Raw genomic sequence first — 11417 nt, 5'->3', positions numbered from 1 at the left:
ATAATAATTTATAATAATATGGTATGTCATCTATGTTCCAGGCACTATTATAACCATTTAACCAGTCTGCAAATTTATCTTATGTAACTCACAAAAACATGACTGCCGGCACCTGGAGAGTGCCCAAGGTCACATAGTAAATGACAAAGTCAGGATTCAAATCTGGGCATTCTGTTTCTAGAGCCCATGGTAATAATCTCCATACTATATTATCTTCCTGGCTTCTGATCTCCAGGTTTCTGCCTGCCCTCTGTGGGAAACCAAATCAGAGGGTCCCAAGGCAAGGGCTAGGAGGCAAGTCTCTCTCCTCCTCATTCCCTACTTTCTCTCAGGACGACGGGCTTAGAGATGGATTTGAGAATTCTCATAAGTGGAAGGGGAGCTCCTAAGTGGCCTGAGCTCTGGAGGCTCCAGGAGAGAAAAGAGGACAGCCTGGTGCATGGGAAAAGGCCTGCCCTGGGGCGGTGGGTGAGGGACCTGGGAGCTGACCAGGAGCCCAATATTCTAGACCGGGTTTTGTTTCTTAGACTCTGTATAGCCTTGGAGGGAGTCCTTGCTTTTTTCTAAGCCTTAGTTTCCCCATTTGTAAAAAAGGGTAAATATGGGACTGGCTTAATCACCTCCACCAAAAGAGGGGGCATCTTCAGCTCTCCTGAGGAAAGAGCAGGGCACGGAAGCCAAGGTGCAGGGCTAGTGGAAAGAGCTATCTGAGGTCTAGGTCTAGCCTGGAGATGGGACGAGGTGGGCTGCCGAGCTCAGTCCCGCGACCCCATCCCTGTGACAGAGTCGGGTTAGGGAGACGTCGGGATCTCCCGTGTGAGGAGTAGGTAGGACAGAATATAGACCAAGGTCTCAGCTCTGCGGCATGCGCCCACTCATCCCTCACCTCCTTATCCTCTCAAAGGGAGTCGCAGCCTCGAGGGGGTGGCGGTTGCGGGCGACCGGGCAGTGGATGGCCGCGTTGCGGCGGCCTCCTGGGAAGCTGCGGCCCTCCGGGCCCGAAGAGCATCACGTCATCCTTTCCGCTAGGCGCCCGCCCCCTCCCCGACGGCGCCTGCGCAGGCGCGGCGGGAGGGGGTCGCGGTGGGGGCTCTCCTCCGCGCATTCCGCCCTTCTCCAAGCTCGCTCCGGTCGCGGCGCTCTCGGCTGGCGGCGGCGGCGCGGAGAGGAAGGCGTCCAGGATGCGGCGCGGGGCGGCCCGGTGCCCCCCTGCCCCGTCACGGCAGCCGCGGCGGCCGCGGGGACCGGGCCAGGGCCGGGGGCGGCGGCCCGAGCCGCGGTAGCGGCGGCGGCGGCGGCGGGAGGGGCGGCCTGAGGGCGGGCGGGAGCCCTGGTGCGGGGGCTCCGCGCTCCGCACGGCCCGGCCCGGCCCGGCCCCGGCGCCATGAGCGGCGGCGGCGGCGGCGGCGGGGGCTCGGCGCCCAGTCGTTTCGCCGACTACTTTGTCATCTGCGGGCTGGACACCGAGACCGGGCTGGAGCCGGACGAGCTGTCGGGTGAGTGCTCGCGGAGCTCAGGGCTGCTTCCCCGCGCCCGTTGCGGTGGGGGACCCTCGAGGAAACCTCCCCGCTTTGTCCCGGGAGCTGGGCGAGGGCCGGTCTGCGGGACCCACGGCTGGCACGGGGGAAGGGGGCGTCGGGCTGGAGGTGGGGTAGCGGGCTGAGGGGGCTCTGAGTCGGCAGGGGTCCCAATGGCCCCTCCGCCCCTCTGCGCTGTGGTCCTGTAGTAGGCGACGAGGAGGAGGGGGAAGCGTTGTGTGTTCTGTCTGGTGAAGGTAGAGTGACTTGGTACAAGATGAAGGTAAGCCTGTTGTCGAACACCCGCTAGGGAGGGAAGAAGGTATCCCACATCTCAGTTGAAAGTTAGTTCCACCCAGACTGAAAAACAAAACAAAACAAAAAACAAGGAGAGCAAAACAGAAACTTGTGAGTTTTTCTGGCCTCTTCCCAAGAAGCCAGTTCCTCAAAACTGTTCTAACTCAGCCCTGGGCTGGGCTCCCTGGTTTGGTAGGACATGAAGTAATAAAGTGAACTTGAGGCACCAGAAGGGTGAGAACTCTTAGTTCTAGAAGGGGCCTGTACCAAGCCATGCCTCTTTTTATGAGAAGTAATGGGTGGCTATATTAGACCAGCTTCATTTGTGAGTAAAAGGGCGGTGACCTAGTGGGAGAGTCTGGGTTGGGTGGTGATGCTTCTCAAGTCATCTTTCAAAGGGGAAGTAGTAGGAAAGTGAAGATGGGGCCCGGATCAAATTGACAAGAATTGCAGAAGAATGTCATAATTGTAAAATCCCCATGAATTCCACTGTACTGTCATTGGAACCTTTGAATTGCAACAGTTTTGAAAAAGTTTTTGGAGTGTCCAGTTTGCAGATTTCATGTGAGTTTGTTGTATCATCCTGATTTGATGAGGGATTTCCTTTTCATTGTTTTGTCATGAAAAAAACTGAAAACTTTGTATTCACCCAAGTTTCCTGAAGGTTATTATGCTATTGACTAATTTTACCTTGCTTCGGAGATAATAGGACAAGATTTTTGTTTTGTCACCAGAAAAATTCCGATGTTTCTTGTGGAAAAAAAAAAATTAAGTGTATACTTCAAATGACAAAAAAAGACCATTTTTTAAAAAGCATGATAAATTGATGACCTTTAACAAGGTCAGAACAGATATACAATTTTCTCAAATTAATACCAGATGGAGAAAAAAAAATCATGAAACAATAACGCTATTAATACTAGGCCTTTTTTTGGGGCAACTTTATTGTTTCAAGATCACTTCTTTAGATCTTCAAATTCTAATACAGATGTTGGTTTTTCATGTATGTTTCATATTTATTAAATTTGTGACTTTGTGATGTAGTAGTTGGAATTCAGTCCATGATGTTGGAGCTTGGAGAGACCTCAGGAATATGAACCCCAGGAAGGACAGTAGGGCCAACATCCTGTTAGTTAATTGCCTGACTTTTGGTTCAGTGCTCTCTCTTACACTAAACTGCATTTCATTGCCTGGTTGGGTCTTTAGAAAACACTAACATGTTGAGAAAGACTAAAAATATCACAGTTCTTCCCCGTAAAAGCTTTATAAAGTGGTGGAATACGCAAGTGTTTTTTTTTGTTGTTGTTGTTTTTGTTTTTGTTTTTTAATGTTGTGCTTTGAGTATCTATTAAATTATATAGAAATTTGATTTTAGGGACGCCTGAGTGGCTCAGTCAGTTAAGGATCTGCCTTCTGCCCAGGTCAAGATCCCAGGGTCCTGGGATTCAGTCCTGCATTGGGCTCCTTGCTCAACGGGGAATCTGCTTCTCCCTCTGCCTGCCTGTCCCCCTGCCTGTGCCCTCTCTCAAATAAATAAAATCTTAAAAAAAAAAAAAGAAATTTGATTTTAGAAAATGAAGAGAATGGTTCGCAAATGGTAAAAGCATTAGAATGAAGCTGGCAAATGATGTGTTAGTGAGAGCATGGGTTTTGCACTTAAACATTACCCCTCTGCAATATGTTGGCTATCTCTGTGACTCCGGGGCAAGTTAGATAACTCTGCTGGGATCTTCATCTATAAAAAAGGGAATGTATGTAAAAAGCATTTCATCAAGTAGACACTCAAAACTGTTACTTTTCTTTTAGTGACTATCTGTAAATTATTTGCAAGCGAAAATTATATCCCTGTGAAAATTTATTGGGAGAATAAAGAAAGGGGGAATCAATTGTATAAAATGTGTGAAGAAAGAGTATTTTTTCTGCCTTTTTAAATGTGGTGGCATTTATTTATAAATAAGACCATTTATTCAGTAGGTGGCCTTTGTTCGAATGGGCACTGATTGAAGGATTTCTTTTTTTACTTCATTTCATTTCTGGTGAGTTGGTAGGGGAATCTGGACTACGCAGAGGGAATCTGAAAAAAATAAAAACAGAATACAAATAGCTTTATGCAGGTCAGTCTTGAGACTCTCCAGGGTGCGTTTTCTCTCCGTAGCTGGCCTTGTAGTTCTCAAACTGATGATGTCATTATAAGTGAAACTATAGGAAATTGTGAATTGCACCCAGGTCTTTAGGGAGGTACTGAGGAGTCTAAGTTCTCTCTATGCAAATTAAGTTCTATACTTCAGGTCGCTTCTGTACTCTTAAAAGCGAATCCAGAACAGGCAAATCAAAGACACTTATTTGTTCCTTCTAGTTTTGTGGAGAAGGATTAAGATTCATTCTCGTGTTGCGATAATAAGCATAGAGCTTGCTGAGTTGAATATAAACTCAAATCACTGGATTTTATAGGAGTCCCTCCCTCTCACTTCCCCTTTCTTTCAGACTTAAGCATTTAGGCAAGTCATATGCTTATTTGTTGTGCAAGGAACTGAGGAAGGTATGAAAATTGTTTTCTGGTCAGTTGAGAAATTATTTTGGGTTTGGGGGAGGTGATCAATGAATGAATCGTAAGTCTAGCCAACTTTGGGAAATAGTGTCTGCTTGTTAGCTTCTTGAGCTTGTTAGAGAGATAAGCAAATCTGTAAGAATTGCATTTGAGGGGTGCCTGGGTGGCTCAGTGGGTTAAAGCCTCTGCCTTTGGCTCAGGTCACGATCCCAGGGTCCTGGGATGGAGCCCCACATCTGGCTCTCTGCTCAGCAGGGAGCCTGCTTTCCCCCCTCTCTCTGCCTGCTTATGATCTCTGTCTGTCAAATAAATAAATAAAATATTAAAAAAAAAGAAAAAAAGAATTGCATTTGATATATGTTTTCCATTCCTGTTGGTTCATCCTAAGTGGGGTGGCAGATGGTAGTAGAGTGCAGTCCTTATTTACCCCTCTGATGGATGGATATCCCAGGTGTATTTGTTTCTCCTTTTTCTTCTTGTGATCACCGCTGGTGACTGCAGGAGAAGGCTTACTGTGAGATGGGATTCCTGAATTTAACTTTCCCTGTCTGCCTGAGAATTAAGATTCCAGAATACTTGTGATCTATTTCTTACTTTGGAATCTTTTTAGGTTCCTCTGAACTGACTTGCACCTAGCTTTGAGATGTAAGTATTCTTGGTTCATGCATCCAGTACTGCAGTTTTCCCAGGCTCTGAGCAGAGAGCCTTGGTGAGAATTGAAGAGAAACGCTTGGGAACATAGATAGGAGACTTGTCAGTGTCCTGTATGAGCCTGTTTAGAATACTGAGAATATACTGAAATCATCTCTTAATATCACTGTTAGAAGAGAGAAAAAAATGCTTACTGACTAGGAAAGTCAGAGGACTGGTGAGATCACATTCCTCCTTAACCATATTGAGCAGTGAATTTAGAACTTAAAATTCATGGCATGTCACATGCCGAAGAACTCTCCAAGAGATTATATAACCTTCTGATTTTACAGATGAAGAAACTGAGGCCATGAGAAAGTTGGAGAATATTTTTCTCCCTTGCCATGTTTCATTTTTCTTTTCTGCTATTTGATGATGCTTTGCAGTAATCTGTTGAGTAGAGGGGACAAGTGAATTATTTGTTTGGCAGAGGCAGGAGCAGACATTATGGCAGTTTTTCTAGTGCAGGTTTCTGTTTCATATTAAGGAAGAATACTATGTGTGATTCTCATGAAGGATGTCTTATTTTTTTTAGATTTTTCTTTTCATATAATTTCACACTGAGCATTCATGTGAATAGTACAAAGAACTTCAGTGCATCCTTTTTACAGATTCACTGATGAACATTCTGCTTCATTTGTTTTATTACTTGTATGTATATATTTTCTTATATATACATATATAAATAACTTCATTGTGATCTAATTCATATACCATATAATTCACATATTTAAAGTGTACAGTTCAGTGGTTTTTAGTATATTCACAGAGTTGTGCAGTCATCAGTATAGTCAGTTTTAGAATATATTCATTACCCTTCTCCCCCCACCTCCCACCCAAGACCCATACCCACCCATTAACAGTCACTCCCCATTTCCTTCCAACTCTGTAACCGTCCTTAGCCCTAGACAACCACTAATCTATTTTTGATCTCTATAGGTTTGCCTTTTCTGGACGTTTCATAAAATCAAGTCCTGTATGGTCTTTGTGATTGGCTTTTTTCATTTAGCAAAGTTCATCCATATTACAGCATTTATCAGTACGGGTTTTTTAAAGGGCTGAATAATACTCTGTTGTAAGAATATACCACATTTTATTTATCCATCAAATGATAGACATTGGGTTATTTATACTTTTTGATTACTATGAATAATGCTGCTGTGAACATTTGTGTACCTTTTTTTTTTTTTTAAGATTTTTATTATTCAACAGAGAGATAAAGAGCACAAGTAGGCAGAGTGGCAGGCAGAGGAGAGGAAGAAGCAGGCTCTCCGATGAGCAGGGAGCCCGATGCGGGGCTCGATCCCAGGACCCTGGGATCATGACCTGAGTGGAAGGCAGCCACTTAAGTGACTGAGCCACCCAGGCACCCTGTGTACATGTTTTTAAAAAAGATTTTATTATTTATTTGAAAGAGAGAGTGAGAGAGCACAAGCAGAGGAGTAGCAGAGGGAGAGGGAGAAGCAGGCTCCCATTTAGTAGGGAGTTCATTGTGGAGAAAATAATGTGGGCCTTGATCCCAGGACCCTAGGATCATGACCGGAGCTGAAGGCAGACGCTTAACTGACTGAGCCACCCTGGTGTCCCTGTACATGTTTTTGTGTGGAGATCTCTCTGCATTTCTCTTGGGTATATACCTAGGAGTGAAAATGCTGGTCATATGGCAACTGTGTTCAACCTTTTGAGAAACTGACAGACTGTTTTCCAGTACAGCTATACTAGTTTACATTCCCACTAGGGGTATATGAAGGTTCTACTTTCTCCATGCCCTTGCCAATAGTTATAACTTTATTTTTTCATTATAGGCATCCTAGTGGGTATGAATATATATTTCATCATAGTTTTGATTTTCATATCCCTGATAGCTAAGAAGTATACCTTATATAAAAGAAAAAAAAGGCTATCTCTTTCCAGAGATGAATTGACTATAAAAAGCTTGATGAGCCAGTTTCAGAGAGTATGAGCTAATTTTTATTTTATTTTTATTTTCCTCTGCTAGTCTTTCAATTTTATGCATAGTCATTGTATAAAGGCATCTCTAGCTGAAGCAAAACTTAAATCCTGGTAGCTTACCTCAAGGGTCTGTGATAACTTCCAGAGGTCAAGGTTGCTGTGGCAAGAGGAGGATTTCCTACGTTAGGTCACATATTTCCTTTTTGAAAGTTGAGCAAAGGAGAAATCGAGAGAAGGGATCAACACACAGAAAACAGAGCAGTCCAAGGCAGTTTAAAAGTACATGCTGGGGCACCTGGTTGGTTCAGTGGATAGAACACGCAGCTCTTGATCTTGGGGTCATGAGTTCAACCCCCACATTGGGATGGAGTCTACTTAAAAAAAATTTTTTTTCCAGTTACATGCTAAATTTAGTTGGAGAGACTGTATATTCTTTAACTTTATTCTTTATTATATATATATTTTTTCCTGTCTAACCCACTCTTACCAGTTCTGGAAATGTTTTTCTTAGATCAAATAGTTATGAGGGCTTTGTTTCTAAGAAGCTCCCTTTTTGGTGTGACTGTTTTAGGATGTTTAATGCTTTTTTGTCTGAGCCACCCAGGCACCCCGAGACTGTATATTCTTAAACATGAGAGAACCCTACTTTGCATTCCCTCAGGTAGGGAGGATCAGATTGAAAGTAAGTGGATTTTATTTGAACGGCCTTGGAGCCTTGCTCTTCTTTGCTTACAACTCTGTGCGCGACTTTGCTCTGTGCAGCCCTTCCTGCCCTCCTAGATTAGAAACCGTTTTCTTTGCCTAAGACGTCCTTTGGCAACGCCCATTTCCAGTTATATATCCTTTTATAAGCTTGTTTTCTGGCCGGATCTGGTGGATAGCCTTCTTGGACTTGGCTTGGCTTCTCAGTTCCTCTGCTGTCCCTGGATATGAATTACTGTCAAGTGGTCTTAGAGGTCTCTCAGGAACCTAGGTACACAGGAGAGAACCCGCTGGATATGGCATAGGATCCAGTGAAGGAGAGAAAGACAACCTTTTGGAAGTTGGTGACTTAGGGAATTCAGTGATTACATATAGGCAATCATTGCCAGATTTTAAGATTTAGTTCTCAAAAGTTACTAAGTGAGGCAGATAATGGACAAATGTCTGTGTTCCAGATGTCCTGCGGTGACTGATTTTATTTTGGAGTATATGGAACCCTGCACTGGATTTATGAGTGACATAGTCCTGTCATGGTGGAAAATGAGAGCATGTGCCAGCTCTCAAGCTATTTTCAGTGTGCTGCTAGAGGATCAGATATGACTCCAGGAAGTAAGATGGGAACAGGTATAGTTTTGATCATCAGGTTTCTCTGATATACTAAGATGGTCTGATATCTGAGACCTTAAGTATAGTATCTTACACTTAGGATCTGTCATAGTTTCCTGTTAAAGGTAGCCAGGTTAGTAATATTTTTTGTTCATTGGTGTGGTGGGTAAGTCAAGTCAGAATTTTGCTAGGCCATCTGTGATCTACTATACAGGTGGAACTAACTGGGTTAGTCTAGAGTATTCATGGAGTGCTGAGAGTTTTAATCAGGGAGAAGAAGGTTTATGGTGGTTCCTCTTATTAAGCTTCATTCCTCTGTGAGTGTGGGATTCCTTGGCTTCTAAACTATTCCTAGTTGGCAAAACATAATATGTGTGTTTATTAATATTGTTCACAGAATTTAAAAAGTCAGAGCTAGAAAGGAGAGATAGTCCATCCATCACTTTTTACAGAGGGTAATGACTAATATTTGTAAGTGACTTTATACTTTGTAGTGTACTTTTAAAGAGTTTTAAAATTTTTTCAGTCCTACTCAAAATGTAATTTTGTTGTCCGTTGTCACCCAGCAAATTGGAAAGAACTGTTAGAATCCATATCTTTTGTCTGGTGTCACACCATTGATGAGATTATTGTTTTCAGTTGTATATTTGGGAAAATTGAAGCAGTGGCTTAATCATTGAATAGCAGAGCTATGGTGTGGCCTCTTTAGCTCAGTCCCCAACCCACATTGCAGTAGAAGAGCTCTGTCAGGAGAAGAACCAGGTCACTCATGGTCTGAATTGTAGTTAAGGTGGTTGTTATTTTATATATATCTTTTCCTGTCTAACCCACTCTTATCAGTTCTGGAAATGTGTTTCCTAGGTCAAATAGTTATGAGGGCTTTGTTCCTAAGAAGCTCCCTTTTTGGTGTGGCTGTTTTAGGATGTTTAATACTTTTTTGTCTGAGGTTTGTTTTCTTTGAAAAAAAAAAAAAGGGTTTGTGTCTTAACCTCAGAAATCCCTCAGTGTAGGCTGTAGTTTGCATATTTTGTGGTTGTAGTTTGGGGGCTGGCTCTGACTTCTGGTTTATCATATTCTGTATAACGAAAGAATATTATGGGAAGCAACAAAGAAACTTCCGGGATTTTTAAAAGCAGGAAGACAGAGGAGGAAATGATTTAGAAGTGGTATTCATAGAGCCACAATTTGTAAGTGGATAAAACCAATTTATAACAAATTACATGCACTTCTGTTATACATTAGAATTACTTTCCACAGGAATGTCAAAGGACTTGGTTCTTCTCTCAGTTGTGTTATCAGCTGATGTCCTTTTTTTCCCTTTGGTTTTGCAGTTTTATTTATTTATTTTATTTTTATTTTAAAAATTTTAAAATATTTTATTTATTTATTTGAAACAGAGCGCAAGCAGGGGGAGCAGCAGAGGGAGAAGAAGAAGCAGGCTCTTCTCTGAGTTGGGAGCCTCATGTGGGGCTCAATCCCAGAACCCTGGCTGGGATTATGACCCAAACTGAAGGCAGATATTTAACCAACTGAGCCACCCAGATGCCCCTGTAGTTTTATAGTAATAGCCCTCTGACACTGTTTTAGCCTAGTTGTGAAGATAGGTATTGATTATTGTTACATTGTTGAAGAAAACTAGAGTTTTTATTTTATGTAAATTAGGCATCCCTTTTCTTGTTTTTCCCAGAGTCTTTATTTGACAATGACTGTTAAAATTTTTAATTATTTTTACTGATAATAAAAATCATAGGTCATTATAAAAATTAATAGGGGAGCCTGGCTGGCTCAGTTGTTAAGCGTCTGCCTTTGGCTCAGGTCATGATCGCAGGGTCCTGGGATCAAACCCTGCATCAGGAAGCCTGCTACTACTCCCTTTACTGCTCCCATTTGTATTCCTCTCTCACTGTCTCTCTTTCTCTGTCAAATAAATAAATAAAAGTCTTCTAAAAAAATATTTGAAGATCATGGAATTTTTCTCTCTCTAAAAATAAAACTTTTGAGTTATAAAATACACATTTCTTATAGAGAATTTAGAAATTATAGAAAAGTACAAAAATAAGTGACTCATAATTCTTCTATCCAGAATTAAGCTGTTAGTATTTTGATGTCTTTATGTAGTTCCTTTTAGTTTTTAAACATTTTTATTGCAGCATAGCTTAAACACATATCCTAAGTATATAGCTTGGTGTATTTTTATATAGGTATGCATGTGTGTAACCATCACCCAGATCAATTCTTTCCAGTTTTTACTATGTGTGGGTGTATGTATGTATACTTCTACATATTGTGATAAAGTGAAATGTAAAATTTTGTCTTTTGATTTTTTTTTCACTTAATGTTCTATCATGAATATTTCTCAATATTATCAAGTATTCTCCTGAAATTTTGTTGATCCCAGTGAAGAGTTAATTACAGGGAGCAGAAACTCATTCAGACAAGCTAAACTAAAAAGGGGATTTCTTTCAAATTCTAACATGTGATATATTTATAAATAACATCTTAAAAGAATATCCAACATAAATATAAAGATCTATGGAATATTTCAAATTTTTCTTTTTTCAGATGTCCTCATACCTATGTTTTTACACTTAGTGGGAGTCATTCTATAAGGTTATCCCTAAAACAAGTCTTTGTTGAGTCTGAGGAGTGTACATCTTAAGTTTTAATAGTATTGTCAAATTTCCTCAACAGTTTAGACTCTCACCTCAGTGTTTAAGATTCCAGTTTCTCTACATCTGTAATAAAATGTTAGGACTTTTCTGACATGTTTCTAATCTGCTAGGAAGAAAATACCTTGTTTTAATCTGAATTTAATGATTTGTGAGGCTGAGCATCTTTTCATATATTTCATGTACATTTGTGTATTTATTCTGTTCAGGTCCTTTCTTCATATTTCCATTGTGTTTATTATCTTTTTTTCCATTGATTTGTGGAAATTGTGTATTAAGGATATTTTGATTGTCAGGAAATATATCAAAACTTCAAAAATATTTGGAGTGAAAGGGACGCCTGGGTGGCTCAGTTGGTTAAGCCGCAGTCTTAGCTCAGGTCATGATCCCGGGGTCCTGGGATTGAGTTCTGCATCGGGCTCCTTGCTCAGCGGG

General features: G+C 41.7%; 1 protein-coding gene across 6 annotated transcripts in view; it reads left to right on the top strand.

Moving 5' to 3' along the window:
• The first annotated feature begins 1357 nt into the window (after window positions 1–1357).
• The window catches only part of DENND5A (DENN domain containing 5A), a 99271-nt gene continuing 89211 nt past the window's right edge, over window positions 1358–11417 (top strand). For 2 of the 6 annotated variants that reach the window (XM_032853436.1, XM_032853437.1), the window contains exon 1: window positions 1359–1496. In XM_032853436.1, coding sequence (XP_032709327.1) covers window positions 1385–1496 — 112 coding nt within the window. In that variant the 5' untranslated portion in view covers window positions 1359–1384. Of the gene's footprint in view, window positions 1497–11417 lie in introns of all 6 variants that reach the window. The other 4 variants (XM_032853435.1, XM_032853434.1, XR_004382158.1 and 1 more) reach the window with 3 other exon arrangements.

This window comes from Lontra canadensis, unplaced genomic scaffold (assembly GCF_010015895.1).
Source record: "Lontra canadensis isolate GAN:19392208 unplaced genomic scaffold, GSC_riverotter_1.0 scaffold7, whole genome shotgun sequence".
In the NCBI taxonomy this organism is placed as follows: domain Eukaryota; kingdom Metazoa; phylum Chordata; class Mammalia; order Carnivora; family Mustelidae; genus Lontra; species Lontra canadensis.
Note: the sequence above shows the minus strand (reverse complement) of the source record. Positions and strands in the feature narration are given on the sequence as shown.